At 36.6% G+C, this 24,728-nt stretch overlaps 1 protein-coding gene across 6 annotated transcripts in view; it reads right to left on the bottom strand.

Moving 5' to 3' along the window:
* Nucleotides 1-24,728, bottom strand: part of PTPN4 (protein tyrosine phosphatase non-receptor type 4) — a 219,612-nt gene that overhangs the window by 14,875 nt on the left and 180,009 nt on the right. For all 6 annotated transcript variants that reach the window (XM_040645905.1, XM_040645921.1, XM_040645912.1 and 3 more), the window contains 8 exons: nt 19,748-19,904; nt 16,529-16,695; nt 15,386-15,476; nt 15,242-15,303; nt 12,697-12,843; nt 10,607-10,735; nt 7,983-8,131; nt 5,959-6,094 (listed from right to left, as the gene is read on the bottom strand). In XM_040645905.1, the coding sequence (XP_040501839.1) occupies nt 5,959-6,094; nt 7,983-8,131; nt 10,607-10,735; nt 12,697-12,843; nt 15,242-15,303; nt 15,386-15,476; nt 16,529-16,695; nt 19,748-19,904 (1,038 nt within the window). The remainder of the gene's footprint in view (nt 1-5,958; nt 6,095-7,982; nt 8,132-10,606; nt 10,736-12,696; nt 12,844-15,241; nt 15,304-15,385; nt 15,477-16,528; nt 16,696-19,747; nt 19,905-24,728) is intronic.

Genomic DNA, 24,728 nt, shown 5'->3' with positions numbered 1-24,728 from the left:
GCAAAGGCACAGATAATTCAAAACAGCAAACATTCCAGAATCCATTTTTATAATGTAAAATTACTATTCAAAACAGATTTCTGGTGATCCTTGGCTGGCCATGCACACACAAGAGTGAGTTGCCAAGAAGCTGATTGAAAGTTCTGTGTTTCTGCAACAATTGTTGGAGAGGATGTGGAGAAAGGGGATCCCTCCTACATTGTTGGTGGGAATGCAAGTTGGTACAGCCACTCTGGAAAACAGTGTGGAGGTCCCTTAAAAAGTTAAAAATTGAGCTACCCTATGATCCAGCCATTGCACACCTGGGTGTTTACCCCAAAGATACAGACGTAGTGAAGAGAAGGGCCATATGCACCCCAATGTTCATAGCAGACAGCCAATCTTTTCTAAGCAACCCCAAATATTTTTGGGTGGAGTCTTGAAAATGGTCACTGTGATTATCTGGCAGTTGTATAGTGCTGAGAACAAACACTAAAATCTTGAGAAGCACGGGCCTGAATAGCAATGGTCCAACTTTCGTGCCTGGCATTCAGTGTTGCTAATGACCTGGGTAATGACTATCTAGCAATAAGTCATCACTTAGCCCTGCGTTTTCTCATTTCTGCAGCTTTCCTTGTATCAGAACCCAAGGATTTCCTCTTCTCTGCTTATCTAAATCCCACTTCTCAGGGGGGGTAATCAGAAGGGGGAATGAAACATGAGAGACTATGGACTATGAGAAACAAACTGAGGACTTCAGAGGGGAGGGGGGTGGGGGAATGGGATAGACCGGTGATGGGTAGTAAGGAGGGCACGTATTGCATGGTGCACTGGGTGTTATACACAACTAATGAATCATCGAGCCTTACATCGGAAACCGGGGATGTACTGTATGGTGACTAACATAATATAATAAAAAATCATTAAAAAAAAAATAAAATAACTAGAGTGGATTGAAACATATCACATATGTTTAAATCCATAATTTCAGAATAATATCAAAACAAACAAAAGTATGAGGTCACCAATGGAAGAGGCAAGTGAACCAACTCCTTATATTGAAAAATTATAAAGGGAAAGCATTAAGTGTTTATCTTGCTTTTCCTATACTGCCTTATGTACCACTGCCTGTTGGTTAACCAACAGCAGATGAAAAGTTTCTCTTTAAAGAAAGAAGTACTACAGGAGAGAAAGAGAGAGAGAGAGAGAGAGAGAGAGAGAGAGAGAGAGAGAGAAAAAGAAAAAGAAAGAAAGAAAGAAAGAAAGAAAGAAAGAAAGAAAAAGAAAAAAAGAAAGGAAGAAGGGAAGGAAGGAAGGAAGGAAGGAAGAATAACAGACTATCACCACGCGACAAGCCCCATCAGTTAATGATGCAGGCACTCCCACCCAAAGCTACTAACATCATAAAAAGAAAGACAACCAGACATTAAGTGTCTCTTGAAAGAACAGAATATCACCTAATTTGTTGAGGTTTACAGACCCATTTACCACTTTTAGGAAATACAGAGAATACTCAGTTTGTTCATCAAATAAGCTGCAAGAAAAAAAAGAGATGCAGGAAGAAGTGATAGTTTAAAAGAGATTTAGGAGACATAAACCAATCAGTATTTGTGAATTGCATCTGAATCCTAACTTGTTATACAAACAGTAAAAACAAAACCAAAAACTCATTATGTATGATATAATCCAAAATATGATTTCTGGGTATGTATGTATGTATATATATATAAAAGAATTGAAAACAAGATCTCAAAGAGACATTCACACATCAGGGATCATAGCAGAATTATTCACAATAACCAAAGGGTGGCAACAACCCAAATGTCCGTTGGCAGATGAAAGGATAAACAAAATGTGGTCTATACACAACGAAGTATTTTTCAGCCTTAAAGAAAGTAAATTCTTACACATGCTACAACACGGATGAACCTTGAAAATATTATGCTGAGATAAGCCAGTCACAAAAAAACAAAAACTGTATGAATCTACTTATATGAGGCACCTAGAGTAGTCAAATTCATAGAAACAGAAAGTAGAATGCTGGTTGCCGGGGGATGGGAAGAGAGGGATATGGAAAATTATTGTTTAATGGGTAAAGAGTTTTAGTTTTGCAAGATGAAAAAGTGGTGGAGGTAGGTTACCCAACAGTGTGAATATACTTAACACTACTGAACTGTATACTTAAAAATGGCTAAGATGGTACATTTTATGCTGTGTATTTTACTATAATTAAAAATGCATTATGTGTGAATATAGAGACAAAAACCTCAAGAAAATACTAGCGAATCAAATCAAGCATCATATAAAAAAACTGTATACTACGTCCAAGTAAAATTTATCCCAGGAATGCAGGTTAGTCTAACATCGAAATTAATATAATATACAACAACGAAAGACTAAAAGACGAAAACCACAATCATTTCAATAGATATAGAAAAAGCATTTGACAAAACCGAACACCTTTTCATGATAAAAATACTCAACAAACTTGTAACAAAGCGAACTTTCTCAACCTGATAAAAAGCACGCCTAAGAAGATACTTAGTAAGTGAAAAACTGGAAGCTATCTCCCTAAGACCAGGAACAAGACAAGATGTTTGGCTTACCACTTTATTTAACATCATACTGGAGGTTTTATTTAACATCATACTGGAGGTTCATCCAAAAATGAAATTAAGAAAACATTTTCCCTTAAAATAGCACCAAAAAGACTAAAAAACTTAAGAATAAATTTGATAAAAAAACTGCAAGACTTGCACACTGAAAACTGTAACACATCACTCAAAAAAATTTAAGAAGACATAAGTAAATGGAAAGACATTTTGTATTCTTGGTTTGGAAGACGAAATTCATTAAGATAGCAACACTCTCCAAAAAGGATAGATAGATTTAATGCAATCCATATCTTGCTTTTTTTGCAGAGAGAACAAACTAATTCTACAATTCATATGGAAATGCAAGGGACTCTGAATAGTCAGAATAGTCTTGAAAAAGAGGAAAAGAGTTGGGAGAATCATACTTCCTGACTTCAAATTTTATTACAAAACTACAGTAATCAAGACAATATGGTACTAGTATAAGAAAAGGCATACACATCAATGGAAGAGTTGCAAGTCCAGAAATAAACCCTTACATTTGTGGTCAACTGATTTTTGACAAGCGGCACAGAGACACAACAGAATGGTCTTTTCAACAAATGGAGTCGAGACAACTGGATGTCCACATGGAGAAGAATAAAACTGGAACCCTACCTCAAACTATATGTAAAAATTAACTCAAAATAAACCGGACGTATGATGTGACACCAAGGCTATGAAACTCTTGGAAGAAAACAAAGGAATAAGCCTTTGCGACCTTGTGTTTAGGCAATGATTTCTTAGATATGACACCAAAAATACATGTGATTAAAAAAATATATAAACTAGACTTCATCACAATTAAAAACTTCTGTGCTACAAATGACCTAAGAAAGTGAAAGAACAGCATGGAAGAAAACATTTGCAAAACAGAGATCTACAAGACACTTGTATTCAGAGAATATAAAGAAGTCAACATAAAGAAGTCTTACAAGTCAACAATAAAATGACAAAAAAAACCAAAAACCAAAAAAACAAATTGGAAAAAGGTCAAGGAGCACCTGGCTGGCTCAGTTGGTAGAGCATGTGACTCTTGATCTTGGAGTTTTTAAGTTTGAGCCCCACATTGGATATAGAGATTACTTAAAAATAACATCTTTTTTTTTTTTTTTTTAAGATTTTACTTATTTATAGAGAGAGAGAGAGAGAGAGCACAAACAGGGGGAGCAGCAGGGAGAGGAAGAAGCAGGCTCCCCACTGAGCAGGGAGCCCGATGCAGGACTTGATCCCAGGACCCTGGGATCATGACCTAAGCCAAAGGCAGAAGCTTCACCAACTGAGCCACCCAAGTATCCCAAAAATAAAATCTTCCAAAAAAAGAGGCAAAAGATTTGGACAGTTTCCAAGATACACAGATGAATGGCCAATAAACACATGAAAAAATGCTTGATATCATTAGTTATTAAGGAAATGCAAATCAAAACCATAACAAGATACAATTTTATGTTCAGTAGGATGGCTAAAATAGAATAGGGGTGCCTGGCTGGCTCAGTCAGTGGAACATGTGACTCTTGATCTCTGGGTTATGAGTTCAAGCCCCATGGTGACATAGAGATTAAAGTTCAAAAAAAAAAAAAAGACATAATAACACATGTTGACAACAACATGGAGAAAATGGAACCTACACGCACTGTCAGCGGAACTGTAAAATGGTATAGACACTTTGGAAACAGTCTGGCAGTTCCTCAAAAGTTTTAACAGGGTTACCATATGACCCAGCAATTCCTTTTCTGGGTATATACCCAAGAAAAATGAAAACATATTCACATAAAAACATATACACAAATGTTTATGGTACCATTATTCATAATACCAAAGAAGTTGAAATGATTTAAATGCCCATAAATAGATGAATGGATAAATAAAATACAATGGAATATTATTCAGCAACACCCCAAAAAAAGAGAGAGAGAAATGAAGTACTGATACAAGCTACAGAATGGATAAATCGTTAATATTATGTTAATTAAAGAAGCCAATTACATAGAATACCAAATTGTATGATTTCATGTATATGAAAGGTCCAGAACAGGTAAGCCTGAGACAGAAAGTAGATTAGTGGTTGCCTTATTAGGACTGGGTGGAGGGGAGGTTGGAGACTGTATGAGGGAAAATAGGTATGGGGTTTCTTTTTGAAGTGATGAAATGTTCTAAAATTAGATAGTGATGGCTGCAAAACTCCGCGATATACTAAAAACCACTGAATTGTACACTTTAAAAGAGTGAATTTTGTGGTATGTGAATTATATTTCAATAAAGCTGTTCTAAAATAAAAAAAGATACAATTTATATGAGACAAATGGAAATCTGACTATAGATTATTTGATAACATTAAGAAATTGTTAATTATACTTACATGTGATAATGGCTTATGATTTTTTTTTAGAAGAAAAACCACTTCTTATCTTTTAGAGATACACACTGAGATATTTATAGACAAAATGATCTGATGTTTAGGATTTGCTTCAAATACCAGGAGAGTAGGTGACAGTATAGATGAAACAATATGGCACATGTTGTTGGGTCTCAGTACCCAACATAGTGTTCGTTTTATTGTATTGTCTACTTTTGTGTATGTTTGAAATTTTCTATAATTAAAAGCTAAAAAAAAAAATGACAGGCATTTATTAGGTCATATAGGTTAATTCACTTCAGTAACCTCAATGCCACCAACACTGCTAACATTTCACCATGCCTTAATATAAAAAATAATCTTAACATCAAATTTCCATGATTCCTCTTTTAATTCCTGGAATATAATTCAGAGTCTGTGTAGAATACAATAAGCTAGTAGCTTGATTTCCATGACTTTTGTTGTTGTTGTTGCAATTCAAATTCTTATGTTAAAAAGAAGGTGATTTCACCACAGCTGTTTCATCAAGAACAGGTCTACCAAGATTCTCCAGTTCAGGGATGCTATTGTTCTTGGCGTCCCACCTGACTAACAGAGGGAAAGTTCTCCTCTGTACTTGTTTAAGCACTCAAGAATTAATATAAGGTGGTACTAGCAAACAGTTTCTGTAAAAGACCAGTTAGTAAATATTTTAGGTTTTGCAAATCCTATGGTGCCTGTTACAACTTCTCAACTCTGGTATTTTAGTTTGAGAGCAGTCACAGACAATATATAAACAAATGGGCATGGCTGTATTCCAATAAAACTTTATTTACAAAAACAAGTACAGGCCAGATTTGGCGTATAGGCAATATTCGCCAACCACAGTGCTAGGGATTATTGGCTCCTGTCACGGAATTAAAAAGACAAATATATGGTTTGCCATATACATGGATAACAGAAATCATCATATTGAGAATACACATATGAAACATGAAGTGCAATACTTACAGGTGTTTGGATCATCATGGCTCGCTGATCTCTCATTGTTCTTACAATGTCTAGTGGATAAACTGGTTGATTGCATTCAATGAGACACATGGCTGTTTCCATAGTAATAAGAACCCCAGTTCTTCCAATTCCAGCACTAAAAAAGACAAGGGACAGTTTCATTGATACTATTCTGTTAAACTTCTTGTGGCTTTTGTGCAGTAAATTAGAGTACTGAGATATAATACAGTAGAAGAATAATTTGATTTTAATTAAAAGTTTTATATTACAAAAGTAAAAAACCAACTAAAAAATACTTTGAAAATTGAAAAACATTTTACACTTAATACAGATTAAATGGTTTGTATCTACCCCTTACTTTAAAAGAATTACATTTCAGTTTTTAAAATCTGAACAAGGTATATAAGCTTATTGGAGCAGCCTCCCTTTAAAATGCAAAATTAGGGGCGCCTGGGTGGCACAGCAGTTAAGCGTCAGCCTTCGGCTCAGGGCGTGATCCTGGCCGTTATGGGATCGAGCCCCACATCAGGCTCCTCCTCCTGCTTCTTCCTCTCCCACTCCCCCTGCTTGTGTTCCCTCTCTCCCTGGCTGTCTCTATCTCTGTCGAATAAATAAATAAAATCTTAAAAAATAAATAAATAAATAAAATGCAAAATTAATGGGGCACCTGGGTGGCTCAGTCATAAGTGGCTGACTTGCACTCCAGTTATGATCTCAGTGACCTGGGATGGAGTACCACATCAGGCTCCCCACTCAGTGGGGAGTCTGCTTGTCCCTTTGGCCCTCCCCCTACTTCTACTCTCTCTCTCTCAAATAATGAAAATCTTAAATATATAAATAAATAAATAAATAAATAAAATAAAAATAAAAATAAAAATTCGGGTCGCCGGGTGGCTCAGTTGGTTAAGCATTTGCCTTTGGCTCAGGTCATGCATGATTCCAGGGTCCTGGGATCAAGTCCCACACGGGGCTCCTTGTTCAGGAGCCTGCTTCTCCCTCTGCCTGCTGCTCACCCTGCTTGTGCTCTCTCTCCCTCTGATAAATAAATAAAATCTTTAAAAAAAAAAAAAGAAAGAAAATGCAAAATAACAAAATTACAATAATAAATCATTAACAAATGCACAAAAGACGACAATATTTTCCACACTCATTTTGGTTTTTAAAAGTAAATTTAATTTTGACTGAATTTTAGAACTAGGATAGTCAAGAACAACTTTTTGAAGTATTCTTTGTGAACAAAATAGCTATAGCAGCTGTTGGGGACTTAGGATATGAAATGGCCAAATGTGTTCATCGATCCTGCCACGTTGCCTCTCAGACATTTGGTCTACAATCTGTTTTGATGATTTGAAAGTCTGCTCTTAAAAAAGTGCTGGAAAGTTTAAGGATGAGGAGATACCTTTATTTATTTATTCAGAGGATTCGATGCAGCTTCTGAATAAATCACTTTAATAACAGAAGTGGCTAGGATAAGGAGAAGATAATTTCAGTTTCCTAATCTGGGTCTATGGCAGTGAAGGCTGGAGTCATTTTATTTGGCCCTTCAGAAGGCAGAACAGGCCTGAGTACGAAAGGAAGAAAGGGTAGCCTACATGTTCACCTGGAGCTCCTGGGAGTGGCATATCCTGTGGTGGTATTGGGTAGGGCACTTGGAGAGAGGGAGTACACTGCTGGGAGGAGGAAATCTAAACCTTAGGCTGCAACTGAATGCCTGCAATATTGGATTTCATCAAATCTAAGATACCATCCATTGTAAGACACCCAATGTCTGAGATGTTAAACTATGAAAAAGATAAGTTTCTAAGAGTCAGTCAATGAAGTATTATTTTTACTTCCTATGATAAAGAGTCTGACAATCCTATGTTAACATACCCTTTGCCTTCCAGCTTCAGATCAGAGCTTTGGATTCCCTCTAATTACCACAGTGATGATCACAACTTAAGGACAAAATAAAATACACATTCCCTTTTAAAAGTGACTTATCAGGTCAACTATTCAATCATAAAAGACAGAAAATAGAATACCTGCAATGAACAACAATAGGTTCTTCCTTGCCAGCCCTCTTATTTCGTACATGACCAACAAAATCCAGAAAGTCACTTGAATCATCAGGAACTCCATGGTCAGGCCAGGCTATGTACTGGATCTGAGTGAGTTGACGACTCTCATTTTTCTAAGTGTAAATGAAAAATTATACACCTTAACTTAGGAATTATCTTTAAAATATAAACATAAATATTTGTGTCTTTTTTTATATAATAATTTTTTATTATATTATGTTAGTCACCATACAGTACATTCCTAGTTTTTGATGTAAAGTTCCATGATTCATTACTTGCATATAACACCCAGTGCACCATGCAATACGTGCACTTCTTATGTGTCTTTTTAATTTTAGAAGAAAAGCAAAAGAAACTACTCCCGCTACCCCCCCAAAATAATGTATAAATTCAATAAACCCAAAATTTCAATGAAAAAGAAAGAAACCATTTTATAGAAACAGTTGTATCCATTAAGTGTCGGCTACTTGGATCACTACTCTTCTTGTAACTAAATTTCTGCATTTGTATTTTTCAGATGACAATCATATAAATAGGCAAAAACAAAGATACAGAGAAATGTTTAAAGAAAACTAAAAAAGTGGTGAGCAAAAATGGTAGAGAAAAAATTTGAATATTCAAGCAAAGTTGGGCTAATTCTGAAAAACACAGTGAAATCATGGAAATTAGGAAAATGAAATTTCAAAATAAATGTAGATTAAAAACCGGAGATCACAAAACATAAAGTCAAATCAAGGCTTAATTCTTTTTTGGGAGCCAAGAGTCAGTAAAATAGAGAAAGGTATTATTACTGGATTTATACATCTTGGTTTAAATATTGCCTCTGCTGGTTAAGGCACTTAATATTTTTTTTGAGCCTTATTTTCTTCAACTGAAAAATAAAAATAAAATAACATCTATACCTCAAAAGGATAGTCTTGTGTTGAAAGGATTCATCTAAATCACCCAATCAGCTATTAAGAATCATATTTTCAAAAACTGGTAGCTATAGTCATTCAACACTATGAAATCTGGTTATTGTCATTTACATTAAAGGGGACTTCCAGAAAAGACCATTAAAGTACAAGGTAATTAAGAAAAGGACTAATGAACGAATTCCCAAAGAGATCTCAGTATAACTAATTTTTAAGAACCCTGTGAAATGAATTGAAGGTATCTAATACAGACTACCTTTGATTATTATTGTTGAAAGAATTTAATGGTATCAATAATTACAAGAATGGGTAATGTTAAATGGATATTTATTACATTCTGGGGTATGTCTGTCTGTCCATCCATGTATATATGTATTTGGTATGTAAGCAAATGTATTTTCCCAATTATATTTGTCTCAAACTTTAAAAACTAATTTGTGTCTTGGCATAGTTCTAAGGTGCTCAGGGTTTGCAAAGAAAAGCCACTGTAAGTTTATAAACTGCCACAGGTAACCTATAGGTGGAGCATAAAGAGATTATGCTGAAGAGATAAATATTATTTTATATGGCCAATATACAGTCTTTCATACCCATTTGGGAAAATGAAGAAATATCTTTCTAACTTACCTTGTTACACTGGACCATGAGCTACACAAGCCCTAAATCCATTCTGATGGAATCTCTAGTCCAGAAGATTTTGAAAATTTAATTTTTTATGTCTTGTAACTTAGCTTTATTCAGTGCCAGATACTTTTACTATAAATCCCCTTGGGTCAGTAAAGCTTCTTCCCTTTAGGTCAGTAAAGCTCTGTCTTGTTGGGCTCCTTTATTCATACACAGGGAGGTGGAGTGGGATGGGGAGGGGGATATGAAGCTTTCATTTCCAAAGGCTCAACCACTGATGGGATAGGCATGGGTACTCAAAGCATGTGGTATCTGCTCTTCTCTAGCAATTACTTTTTTCTTCTTCAAGCCCCCTTCAAAACCAAAGGTGGCTACAGGGGAATATCTAGCTGTAGGCAGTGAAAGTGGGGTGTACTATCTTTAACAGCTTGACAAGACTGGCAACATGCCACGCTCTACACACATCTTCCAACTGAGTTACTGAGCCATCATTTACTAATCAGTTTCCACTTCTGGCTCTCGATTTGGAAGCCAAACAGGAGTGACCCAGGTGGCAGAAGGAACTAGCAATTACAAAGCTATAATCTGTCTGCTGTCAGAGAATCCTGCCTACAATCTTTTCCTTCTTAATACTGGGGAGACTGTGAAATTGTACTCCTTTACCCTTTTACAAAAAGGAAAATAATTTGATAGCTCTCAATTATTCTTTGTATTTCCACAGATGTACTCAAATACTTTATTGATATTACTAGCAGGAAGAAATCAAACACAACCCTGGCATAATTTTTGTGACTAGGCAAAATATTAAGAGTAGTATTATTTACTACAATCTTTTTTTTTACTGACCATATTTACCTAGAGAAATTGAAAATACATTTAATATAGTAGGAGAATATACTTCATAAGATTCCAAAGCATTCCAATGAAGCAAATTCAGCATTTTTAAAATATTATTTCCTAGTAACCAGGACTCAAAACATTTTCAGCTTTCAAAGTTTTTACCTTGAACATAACCATTCTACTGAATGGATGGATATACTGCCTTCCTACCTCTTGGTTAAATAGTGTCATCTTCCTGAAGATATATGCTGTATTTCCTTCTTCTGAGTGGCAAGTGACTTGATAGCATCCATAGGATGAACTTCCTGTGGGTTCTGGCCAATACTGGTGACACTTAACCTGACATCAATAGATTTAAGAAAAATATATAACTTAGGGTCTCCAATTTTAAAACGTCTCAGTTTTTAAAAACTTTCAAGCCTACAGAAGTTACAAGAATAATTTGATGAACCCTCATATATCCTTCACCTGGATCTGCCAACTATTAAAATTTCTTCATCATTTTTTTTCTCTTTGTAATAATAATCTGTTTGGATATATTTAGAGACTGCAAATATCCTGTTTATTACAAGTTTTCACCCAATGTTTTACCATTGTTGATTAATTCTTGCCCGAATCATTTACTACTATGAGAGTGGCAAAAAGGTGCACTAAATTCAATATATTTTTAGATTTAAGTTAACAACGAGAAAGAATCTCTAACTAAAATGCCAATCTATTTATTCATAATTAGGATATTTAAAAAAAAACAGCTTTAGTGTCATACAATTCATACACCATACAATTTACCCATTTAGAGCACACAATTGTCTTCAGAACTGTACAACTCTCAGCACAATCACTTTAAGAACATTTTTTCACTCCCCAAAGAAGTTCCATACCCATTAATAATCACTGTGTGTTCCTCTATCCCAACCTCTTCTCTCACTCTGGACCTAGGCAAGCATTAATCCGCTTCCTGTCCTCTATGAATTTGCCTACTCTGGACACTTCAGATAATGGAATCACATAGTATGTGGTCTCTGGTGACTGCCTTTGTTCACTCAGCATAATGGTTTCTAAGGTTGTAGCATGGACCATTTCCTCATTTCTTTTTACTGCCAAATGATATACAACTATATGATTACCCCACATTTTTTTTGTTGTATTTCAGTTGTTTCCACCTTTTGGCGATTACGACTAATGTTGTTATGAACATTTGTGTACAAGTTTTTGTGTCGACATATGTTTTCATTTTTCCTGGGTCCACCAAGGAGTGAAACTACTGAGTTATTAACTCTATGGTTAGCCTTTTGAAGAACTGACAGTTTCCTAAAGTGGCTGCATCATTTTACAAATCTATCAGCAGTATAGGAGCGTTCCATTTTTCCCACATCACTGTCAACACTTAGTATTATCTGTCATTTTTATTTTAGCCATCCTACTGGATATGAAGTGCCATCTCTTTGTGTGTGTTTTTTAAAAATTTTATTTATTTATTTATTTGTCAGAGAGACAGAGAGTGAGCACAAGCAGGGGGAGCAGCAGGCAGAGGGAGAGGGAGAAGCAGGCTCCCTGCTGAGCAAGGAGCCTGACGAGGGACTTGATCCCAGGACCCTGGGATCATGACCTAAGTGAAAGGCAGATGACTGACTAACTGAGCCAACCAGGTATCCCTCTCTTTGTGGTTTTGACTTTGCATTTCTCTGGTGACAAAATGATGCTGAGCATCTTTACATGATATTGCTGGCCATTTAAATGTCTTCTCTTGAGAAACATGTACTCAGAACGTTCGGCCATTTTTAAATTGGGTATTTAGCATTTCATTGTTGAGTTGTAGGAGTTCTTTATATATTCTACATACAAATCCTTTATCAAATACATTTTAATTCACTTAGATAGTAACTGATAATAGTAGCTAACACATATCACATTTATTATGTGTTAGTCACTATGATTTTAATAACACCACAAGAAAGTTAAAGGTTACAAAAAAGACTAAATCAATGTGAATTTTTTTTTTTAAGATTTTATTTATTTATTTGACAGAGATAGAGACAGCCAGCGAGAGAGGGAATACAAGCAGGGGGAGTGGGAGAGGAAGAAGCAGGCTCACAGTGGAGGAGCCTGATGTTGGGCTCGATCCCACAACGCCGGGATCACGCCCTGAGCTGAAGGCAGACGCTTAACCACTGTGCCACCCAGGCACCCCCAATGTGAATATTTTGACCATATATGCAATGTAAGTTGAAAAAAGCCCAAGGGGGGGGGGGAAGAAAGAAAAAAGCCCAAGCAATGTGTAAGATTCAAGTATGACTTACTCTGCCACGTTCAACTTGTGTGGTCAACATTACAACCATAGAGGAGCCTTGTTCCCAAGTCATTTGCCAAAAATCTGTACAAGTGTGTGGTAATGGCCCTTGACAAGCAATATACTGATTTATAATGCTAGAAGAAGGTATTTCCATCTAAAAAAGCAAAGGACACAAAATTCAAGTGTTTTACATTATTATTTTTTGCTATGATCAAGTATATGAAAATCATCCACCAAATAATAACTGAATACAACTAATCTAAATAAACTGCAAAATCAGTAAAATAAGCCTTTACCAATGATATCTTTAAAAAGGGAAAAGAGAGAGGGAAACGAACCGTAAGAGACTTTTAATGATAGAGAATTGAGGGTCCATGGAGGGAGGGAAGTGGGGGAGGGGCTAAATGAGGGACGCGTATTAAGGAGGGCACTCATTACGATGAGGACAGGGTGTTGTATGTAAGTGATGAATTGCTAAATTCTACTCCTGAAACCAATATTATACTATATGTTAACTAACTAGAATTTAAATAAAAATTTGAAAAAGAAAAAAAAAACCCTATCTTTAATAATTTCTTTATCTGTAGAAGAAATTTCTCAGTAGTTATACATATTTATCTTTTAATTATTGGAAACAGAAAGTTAAATATTTTCCAAAGCACTCTTACAGATTTAAGAGCGGCTTTACAGGAAACTCTGTTTTACATGCAGAGAGTTGGTATAGAAATAAAAATACTTGTCTCTAAACACCTTATTGGTAAAATTTGCAAGGAGCAAAAATACTGCCATTTGTTTTAGTTCAGACTTTACAAATTCTGTATACATACATATACATATAAAAAGATAGTAAAAAATATTTTAAATACATTATTTTCAGGAAGAGTAAGATCATGAGAATTTGGGGAAGATGACTCATCATCTTACTACATTTTGAGACTTAATGAGAAGAAGAACAGGTGACACATGTACCATGGCACTGGAAGAATACCAACGGTGAACAGAGAAAAAGGTCTCCCTTCCTATCCCAGCCTCCAGGTCATACCCAAGAAAGCAATCCTTTTTTCCAATTTCTAATATATCCTTTCAAAGATACTCTATATACAACACACAAATGTAGATGCAAAACTCTGTTTTCTGTAAAATATAAAAGGTAGCTTATAATGTTGTTCTGCACCTTGTTTCTCTTTTTCTGCTTTATCTTTGAGATGTCAGATTAGTACATAAAGTTTTATTTTTTTTAATGGCTCTGTGTATACCATAATTTATTTAACGAACACTTAAGTTGCTGGTAATCTATTTGCTATCATAAACAAAGCTGTACGGAATACTTTTTGTGAACTTAACACTTTTCTTAGTTACCTCTCTGAAGAGGGTGTACCCATTTATACTTCTACCAACAATGTATGAGGAATGCTTGTTCCCTGACAGTCTCCTTAATATATGATAATCCCTCATCCACAATTCTGAAACTCCCAGTGCTGTGAAGTGTAAATTTGTCCTTTTTTGGGTACACCTGACCTAATCTGGACTCATCTGACAGCAATATCTGACTAATCTAAGACTACTTATAGTCTTTACAAGTCCCACTCAGTGGGAGTATCAATGGTTTGCTATTGAGTATCAATACACTGATTACAGGGTAATGTCTCATAGTCTGCTAGGGATATTACGTATTACAGTCTATGAAACAGGCACTGAATAATCTTTAAAAAAATCCAAAAAAATTCTGAATCCTAAAGTATATTTGACCCCAAGATTTCGACTTGTAAATGATATTATCACACTCTTTGATATTTCAAATCTAATAGGTGCAAAACAGTAATTCCTTCCAGTTTTGATTTGCACTTTTCTTTTTGTGAGTTTAGACAAGATTCTAAACTTAGAAAAGTCTTTTCCTTTCTGAGATTTTAAGCCATTCTCATAGATTTCCTCCAAGTATTTTCATTATTCCATTTTTTAACATTTATATTTTGACACATCTAAAATACGCTACATTAAGAGTGAGTAGGTGAAGTCTTTATAGATAAATGATATGAAACATAGATCTGTTTCAAACAATCTGGATGTGTGGGGGCATGAGTAGGCGACAACTGTTGAGCTGAGTGATGTATATATGAAGGTTCATTTTACTTTTCTTCTACTTTTATATGTTTGAAATTTTCTACATTACAGAGTTAAGAAGAGAAGTTAGTAATCCCTTTATCCCACTAGAAGGGAAGGAAAACCTCCTTACAATGATATATTCTAGATTATATCTAGATATATTACTCAACCCATTCACTAGATAATCTATTTTTATCTTCAATGATTTAAAAGGTCATCTCTACCATAAATAAAAGTCTAATAATTATTTCAGCCTATTTCTGGACTATTCTATTCCACTGCTCTATGTATATGCTAATATGCCAGTACCAACTATTTCTTTAACATTAATTTTATAACTAAATTTCAATATCTGAAAGTGTTAATATTCTCAAGGTTAAAAGGAACCTCAAAGTTTATAGTGGTCCCTCTTATTCCCAATGACAAAGGTATAATAAAAATAAACTTACATTTATGTAATTTGCATTGATATAGTCTTCATTACCCTTTAAAATGACCCGTGTAGCATCATCTGAAAAAAATTTAAAAGAATGTTTTGATAAAGCTATACTAAAAAAATTAAACTGAACAAAACAGAGATGGTAGATACTTACAAGGCGAAATATCTCTGTATCTATTTTTGGAAATATTTTGAGGTAATTTGGCACAAGACATTGTCATTCCAGGTTTTTTCCGATACAGTTGCTTAAAAAAAAAAAAAGGAGGAGGGATATAAGATGAGTCCAGCAAGCCACTAAGAGATTCTGTTTTGTTTTTCAGAATTAATTCTACGCTAACAACAAACAGGTTTTTTCCTTGGGGTACCTAATCCATACAATAATGTACCTTAGGCTAGTAGGGCATTGAACCACATTTGCGAACTGAATTCTGCACAATTTCTGAAATGAATTATATATTGTATTTTTTTAAATGATAAAACAATTGAAAATAATTTTGCTTACAGAAACGTATCTGAAGTTATGAATAGCAAGTGTGCAGAGAACATTTAGCTCTCATTTAATTTGGAGAGGTTTACACAGTATATGAACCAAGAACTTTTTTTTCTTTTTAAAGATTTTATTTATTTACTAGAGAGAGAGAGAGCATAAGTAGGGGGAGCGGCAGGCACAGGGAGAGGGAGAAACAGGCTCCCTGCTGAGCAGAGCCCAACTTGGGGCTCTATCTCAGACCCTGGGATCATGACCCGAGCTGAAGGCAAATGCCTAACCGACTGAGCCACCCAGACGCCCGGGAAGAAGAACTTCTTAAAAGAAAACTGACATGCCCTAAATGATTTACAGTCACAAATGTTTTATAGTCACTTATCAATAGCACATACTTTAGAGCAATAACTATTAATGATGATCAACCAGAAAAAAATTAGAGGAGGATGAAACATGATGAGGTACAAAAGTTATTTTCCTTTAACTAAGGATTTTTAGCTCTGCCATAGCCTATCTTCATCTAACACCTTTCATTAAAATAGCTATTAAATTATAGAAAAAAATTTAGTTTGATGACATATATATAAAATCTCCTTATTCCTCTCTTTTAAATAACTATCTATTTATGTAACTATAGCTAGTATTTTGGGAGCAATGTTTAAAATTATGTATTTTAGAACATTTTTTGTGTCAAATATTTCACAGAATATCATTGTAGTTTATAAATTATAAAAGATAGATTAGGCAGTTAAGAGACCATGAAATTAATTAGAAAATATGGCCCAACACCCTTTCCTTTCCAATATTACTTACATCAAATTGTGTCAGGACTGTTCCAGTGATAAGCCCCTCAGCTAGCTGGATCATCGACTCCCGCAGGGAATGGTCATCCTGATGGACACTATCTAGTGGGGCTTTCTCAGGAATGTACTGGAAGTCTGGCTCATTTTCTAGCTTTTCTTCCACTACATCATATACAGCTAAAAAAACAAAAACAAAAAAGCCAAATGGAAATCTCAATCAATTGGCAGAAAGAAACTACCAGATGTGTTCTTTAATTCTGTGTCAGGAAAAAGAATTCATCAGATCTGAGTCTGGTGTCACTGTGTAAGAGACAAAGTGGCTGTGAAGTTGAACTTTGCTATATCTTTTACGGAAAAGAAAACGTCCTTGGCCATATTGCTGAAAATGTCTGTAACTTGAAGAAACAGAAAAAGAGGAGCTGCCAAGAAGCAGCTCAGAACAGACCTGCCCTTAAATTGTTAGACCTAGAACAAAAGTGGAAACAGGGACCTATATACCATATATACAGATATGAAAAGGCACAAATAACTTGAATAGAGTGTTAAACAAAATCTGTTCTATCCTCTTTCCTCAACACATCTACAAAACCTGGGAGGCCAGAATCCATGGTCACGGTAGTATGAAGAGAGCCAGACCCCAGACTCTGGCCTGTAGCCCGTCTTACTTCTTTTCCCACCCTAAACTCCATTCTTTAATATGGGAACCTCTGAACATATGTGCGAACATACCAGTACATATGTAAGCCTGTTCTCCACTCCTCTACAAACTGCTGCCTCTGAGCTACCCTGCTGGCCTAGGGGTATGTATACTGTGTGATCCACCCCTGGGAGAATGGACCTAGGGAAAATAGCCACACAGGCCCAGGAAATGGAATCAGAGCTATCTGGACAGAGAACTCAGGGTTGAAATGAGGTGGTCAAGAAAAGAAGTGCTCACAACTGATAGCTTGGCATGCCCCCCTCGGTCCCACAAAATCCTGATCCCCACAAATAAGGGCAAATACTGAAAGAGTAGAGCCAAGCTTGGGGCCTCTTTTGCCCATGCTTAAGAGGTCTGGTTCCTGTTCAGATGTGTGCACTTCTGAGAAGAATAAACTTCTGAAAAGAAGAATGAAAAGAAAAAAAAAATGTGTGAATGCATTTTGTCTAAGAAGGAGATTTAAAGGGAAAAACCCCAGAAAAACAAGCTGTTTGTTTTTTTGATACTTTTTGTAAACACAGTTTTAAAGTTTGATTATATGTTGTTTTAAATAAAAAGGGACACGATAGACTCATACTAAAAGTAAATACAGGTCCCAGTCTAGATATTTTCTTTTTTAGAGAAAGCACACACACATGCAAGTGGCGGAGGGACAGAGAGAGAGAGAGAGAGCGCAAGAATCTTAAGCAGGCTCCATCCCTAGCATGGAACCACACACAGGGCTCCATCTCACAGCCCTGAGATCATGACCTGAGCGGATGTTGCCACCCAGGCGCCCCCCCCCAGTCCAGTTTTTGACAACAAAACAACAGAAAGATCTTTTGCAAAGAAACAAGCCCTAGGTGGTTTCCTCTCCTAATTTAAAAGTATTAAAGTGATTTGGAATTGCAAAAAGACACGCCTTTTCCATTATATGGGATTTTGTTCATATTCTGGTTCTGTATAAGTCATGAATTTGTGAGCAGATAACTGAATGTCTTGGTGCTAAAGTGCCTTCAACTATAAAATGGGGATAATTCATCTATCTCATTGGATAAAGATTAAATGAGAATACACAAAATAGCCCAGGTGCAGAACTTACTATTAAGTTCCTTAGGACCTGTTATCAAGAGAAAACGGAACAAATAAGATTGAGAGAATATTATTCTTAGTATAAAATTTAAGTTGCATTATGTGACAGAAAATGCCTAATAATGAATCACCTAAATACCAGGCCTAAATGAATGAGTTCCTTGAAAAGTCAAAATAGAATGTTCTGTTGAAGTCCTGTGACTTTTCACAGAAAATTCTAGACCACGCATGCAGAAAAACACAAAGTAGAGAAGATAAAATGAAAATGCCTGTTTGTACCCAAGAGACAAAATGAGAGTTCTGTATTATTCTTTTAAAGGAACTCTCTTGGAAAACTCTTCAGGGTTGGGTGGGCTGGGGAATGGGTCGATTCTAACTACATTCTACTTCCTTATGGTATATATTCAACAACTGGTAGCGAGGCATTAACCGACAATTACTTTTGTGGCTAAAACTATGATTAATGGCATACTGTTCAGAACGAAACTAGAAGAATGTGTCTAATGTTAGGATATAGGCATATGAGAGCTTCTCAGAGGAGGTAAAGTGTTGTGGGAACTTGAACATAAGAACACTGAGGGATGTGGGATTGTTAAACTGGAGAAAAGGGAAGGTTTCTGGTAAAATTAGCTATTGTCAAAAAACTGAAGGAAGGGGGATTTAACTTATTCTGCACAATACAAAGGGACAGAATTTGGAACAAAGAGACTGAAAAAAGATGAATTTTTAGTTCAATTAAGTGGTCAAGCTATCCAAAGGGAAAATGACCTGCTTCAGGAGCCACTGAATGCTGCACACTGCAGGATGATCCTGAGGCTGTTGAGAGGAAACTCGAGCAATCGGCAAAGGAGCTAGAATGTATGGTATTAAGGCTTCTCTAAACCTGGAACTCTGGCTCTGAATTAACAAGTCAGCTGTCCAGAGAAGGACGTGACATGATTAGGCTACTGGCATTGTCTACTGCCAACAAAGACGGGATTTTTAAAAATGCTTTAACTATAGCTTGTTACGGAGTTTTCTAAAAGCGGTTTAAAATGTATCATCTATTTAACAAGTATTTACTGCATACGTACCACTAGAGCAACTGAGGGAAGTGGGAGCCATTTTAGCTATGGTAGTCAGAGGAGAAGGACTTTCTGGGGATGACATTTGAGCAGAGACCTGAATGAAGTGAGGGTGTAAGTCATACCAAAATCAAGGAGATTTAGGGAGAAGGAACAGAACAAACAAAACAAAACAAAACAAAAAAACGCCAGCACAGAATTGAGTGAGCAAGGCTGTCTGGCAGGAAAGGGGCCAAGAACTGAATTTTAATCCAAGTGTGAATGGAAGCCACTGTGCTTTGAGCAGGAAACTGAATGACATGATGTATGTTTTAAAAAGCCCACTCTGGTTGCTGTGTCTAGTAACAAATATTAACAGATCATAAAAATATCCAGTGTTGCATAGAGTACTTACCATTAGGTCGAACGAGGAGTACGAGTTCCCCAGAATGTCTCTCACAGCTAGCTTTAATAAACAGGACAACTTGATCGTGGGTATGTTCTGCAATGTCCCGACCATTGATCAGTACAACTTGGTCCCCTTCATTCAATCGAGGGACACAGAGGTCGGCCTGTAATGCAACATAAATAAAGTTTCAGATGTGCACATGGCTTTCTGAAAGTAAACCACAGGAATTTATTTTTATAGATTCTACAGCAGGAGAAGGAAAAGTACATAAAGAAAAGCATCCATCCATTTATTCATCTGTTTGTAAAAAGCAGAAATCTAACTTTCCCATGAAGCTACTTTTTTCCTTTTTCTTTCAACAACTTTTCCCCTGATGCCCTATTATATGCCTAGATACACAGATAAGATTAATGACCTCAAGGTGCGTACACAGTGGCAGCCCTTACTCTGCACTGTCCAGATAGGTACAGATTCCATACCACAGTTCAGTTAAATAACACCAGTCTCCCAACAAGGTTCAAATTACAGTTACCACAATATATTAAGTGTGAATGACTGCATAAAGTACAAGCTTTGCTACTAGCTCGTGAGTCCACAATCACTACAGAAATAACAGACACACATCACTATCAGTGACCAATCACATCACTTCCTTCAAAGTCTGCGGGTGATGTGTTGTGCATCTGTTACTCAGTGCGCACAGACAGCGCAAAGCAGGTACTGTGTCACCTCCTCGTCTCCCTAAATCTAAAGAGGCAACTGGCCAGAAAAGCTAAAAACGCAGCGAAGAAACAAAAGGGTGATAGTGACGGAGGTAAAACTCAGTCGGACATAAACTGCTGACAGTGGAAATACTGACACTACTACTGTTAAAGAGCTCCAGACAAGCAGTGAAAGGAATTCAGTAAAGGTAGACTTATTAACATAAATGATGAAAGCGGTTCTGATGAGAAGGATGAAGGTGTCCTAGAGGAAGTGATGCTGGCAAAAAAGTTCTCACTGAAGGTCACATTTCCCAACACTGAAAATGCACCGATAAAATGCTGGAAGTGAATTCAAATTTAGAAATGATTAGGACAATTTGCCAATGCAAGAAAAACACTCCCTCTGTATTTTAAGTTATACAACAAGAAAGGGCAACAAGCTACTTGTTCAAAGTACCCGTGATAAGTTTCCACAAGGACATAGAACCTTTATTTCTCAGTATTTCTAGTGGTTTGAATTACAGGATACTAAACCGGTATTCGTTTTACTATTTTTTCACCTCCCTATACACTTTTAAGAGAAACAGAGATTTCAATTATTTGACAAAAAATGTAAAGGTCATAGAAACTACTATAACTTTCTCCACTGACTATCAAGATGGCTTTGACAGTTTCAGCCTAAACAAACATTTTTACTGTCCTGCATGACCGTGCAAAGTGAGGACTGCCTGCATTTTATTGAGAAAACAAAGACATAATTAAGCTAAAAGAGGTAAGCAGAAATACGGATTGCATGCTCCAGGAACACAGCAATGAGAACATACGGAAGTCAAGTCTGAAGGCTGATAGGTTAGACAGAGAAGGAAATGATTGGGTTGGACCTTACAACAAAGGAAGCTTGAAGAAATGAAAGCACAACTACTCAAATTCGTAACGAACAGAAAGTTAATAAAATCCAACAAGGTATTGTCACTAGTGGAAAGAGCACTGGTCTAGGAGCCAAGTTCTTTTTGCTGCTTATGAAGTGTGTGTTTTTAAACACCTGAAACTCTGAAAACGGAGCAGATATCTGCACAAATTATTTCACAGAGTTGCAAAGACAAAAATGAGATAATTCAATGCAGAGCATTAAAATCTGGAAAATTCAATTCAGAGGTTATGACAATTCTCTCTAGTTGTTTCTCTCTCTACTTCTCGTAGTGCAGCAGGTGACATTCATATACTCCCTCTGTATATGAGGAGTGCAGTAGTAATGTGATACTTTTGTATATCAATTTAGTCCCAAGTTTTTGAAGTGCCTTTGTAGGACCCAAAGAGTAGTGACCTGGGAGGTGTCAATGGTACTAGGAGGTATGTAATGGCCAGAGCAAAGAGTTACCCTCTCACCTTATTTTGTGGATGGTACAGTTGGCAGAAAAGAGGAGGCAATCCATGTGATAGGGAGAGGCTAGCTATGCATCTCTCCTACTGTACCGTACACATCCACTGGTATTTCCAGTTCAGAGACTGAGGCTAATGGGCCACTATAATAACCAATATGCTAAAACAGGCAGGTAATTTTTTTTTTAACTTTATCACTGATGGGAACTCTTATACTTAATCTGCTTTTCATCAGGTTATGTTCATAGATTTCTATTTGCATTCTGACCTGGAAAGTCTAGATAAGCTGTTTGTTTAAGCGGATTTTGTTGAAGCAACAGCTACTGGCTCAGAGATAATCAGACAGAAAGAAAAAAAGGAATTCAATTGGAAATTGAAGAATTGGGAATTATTTCATCCATTTCAGAAGATGTCCAATATAAAAAATAACATTAAAATATTTGAAATCCTGTTCTTTTCCCCCAATCACCTAAAATGAGGTTTCCAACTGGAACACTGTGATGGTCTCCATATTAATAAGATAATATAAAAATGATAAATTTCTATTGTTCTAATTTGTTCTAAATTCAGCCAATATTTAAAAAAATTATTTGACAGAGAGAGAGAGAGAGCAAGCACGCATGTGGGGAGGGGGCAGAGGGAGAGAACCTCAAGCAAACTCCCCACTGTCACAGAGCCTGATACAGGGCTCTATCCCACAACCCAGGAGATCACGAACTGAGCTGAAACCAAGCACCGGAACTTAAACAACTGAGCCACACAGGAGCCCCCAGCCAATGTATTTTTCTTTTTGAAGAATTTTTATTTTTTCCTTCTGGAATCCTCATTCTTCCTCCCTTATGCTTCACTGTTTTTTCTTTTCTTTTCTTTACCCATCCACCTTTCTTGTCTCTCATTCTCTGACTTTTAGGAACTTTTGTGTCTTCTCTTATCTCTTAAATATGGATCTGTTTTCTAGCCTCTCCTTATTTTAGGTAGACTCTCCACCCAATGTGGGGCTTGAACTCATGACCCCAAGATCAAGAGTTGCATGCTCTACCAAATGAGCCAGTGAGGCACCCATTAGCCAATATTTATGGGACATAGTTCTACATGACAGAAAGGAAGAATTACCAAGAATTTGTATAGCCTAAAAAGAAAATTAATAGTCACAGCATTCTGTTTGGAAATGAACCTGTCTATACAAAGTTCCCTGAACATCTCTGACTTAATTGAAAATGATACACATTCACTGCTCAGGAAAATTAATATTTCTTTTGTGTCATTCACTGACTACTGCAACTGGCATATAAGTAAATAACACCCAGTGCTCATTGCATCACGTGCCCTCCTTAATGTCCATCACCCAGTTACTCCATTCCCCCACAACTCCCCCCTCCAGCAACCCTCAGTTTGTTTTGTATGATTAAGAGCTTCTTATGGTTTGTTTCCCTCTCTGATTTCCTCTTGCTGCATTTTCTATAACACCATCTTACATGGACGTATCTCCATACTTACATGGAGCTACATCATCCATCATTTCAACAGCTGCAAAGCAGCATATAATTTATTTCACCAACTCTAATGATGTACATTTTTGTCACCCCATCTTTATTATAAACAATATTACAATGAACATCCTTGTGTACCCTTTGTTCCCTAGTCCAACTGCTTCATTAGAGGCAATTGCTAAAAGTGGAATCAAAGGGTCAAAAGATATGTATTTGATTTAAAAAAATTGTAGTTTAAGTTTCTGTTTTTAGTACAGTTATATAACACACAGGTCAAAGAAATGACTAGGTCTATAAGATTACTAAGACAAGAAACAATTTCTTGTGTTCCTCTCTACCACCTCCCCACCCCAGGCAACTTCTTTCAACATTTTACCTATATCTTTTGTATCTACTTCAGTATCTCTAAATAACATCCTCATTTTGTTTTTCTTTAGTTTTCTATTTTATTTTATTCTTATTTTACTTTTTTTCTTTAAGATTGTATTTATTCATTTGAGAGAGAGAGAGAGACAGAGTGAGCACAAGAAGAGGGAGGGGGAGAGGGAGAAGGACAAGAAGACTCCCCACTCAGCCAGCAGCCCAGACGTAGGGCTTGATCCCAGGACCTGGAGATCATGACTCGAGCTGACAGCAGATGCTTAACCATCTGAGCCATACAGGCGCCCCTTTTGTTTTCTTCTCTCTCTCTCTTTTTTAAAAGATTTAATTTATTTATTTGACAGAGAGAGAGACAGCCAGTGAGAGAGGGAACACAAGCAGGGGGAGTGGGAGAGGAAGAAGCAGGCTCCCAGCGGAGGAGCCCAATGTGGGGCTCAATCCCAGGACCCCCAGGATCACGCCCTGAGCCGAAGGCAGATGCTTAACGACTGAGCCACCCAGGCGCCCCTAGTTTTCTGTTTTAGACATTGTCCACAGGTGAGAATTTAGCAATCTTTCACCTTCTCATCTGCGGTCTGTCCCAAACACCTATTTCCCATTACTTATGTACTAATAAATAATTTGGCTACTTCCCTCATCTCTGTCCCCATCCTTCACATGCAGAATAGGTTCAGGAGGCATTTTATACATCATATCCCTGTCCTGTCCCCCTGCCCACAAGTGATTTGTTGAAAAATGGACATCTGATACAAGCTGGATCTATGAAGGACTTACTAAATTGGACTGAGGTTTAATGCCTCTGGATGGCTGAGCTGATAATATACGAATCTGGAAGTTACCATTAGCCCATCATATCAACTGAGAATAGTGGTAGCCATACAATTTCTCTTTAGTAGAGATGCAGGGGTCAAAATCATATCTGAAAGTAGAGAGTGTGTGGTGTTACAGTTATAGGACTAACCTGAAACTTACTAGGTATACTCTTTTTATTTAGACTATATTTTATTTAGAGGAGCTAGAGAGATAAGGCTG

This window comes from Ursus maritimus, unplaced genomic scaffold (assembly GCF_017311325.1).
Source record: "Ursus maritimus isolate PB19 unplaced genomic scaffold, ASM1731132v1 scaffold_1, whole genome shotgun sequence".
NCBI classification, from domain to species: Eukaryota; Metazoa; Chordata; class Mammalia; order Carnivora; family Ursidae; genus Ursus; species Ursus maritimus.
The sequence above is the reverse complement of the archived record's forward strand: the minus strand, read 5'-3'. Positions and strand labels throughout refer to the sequence as shown.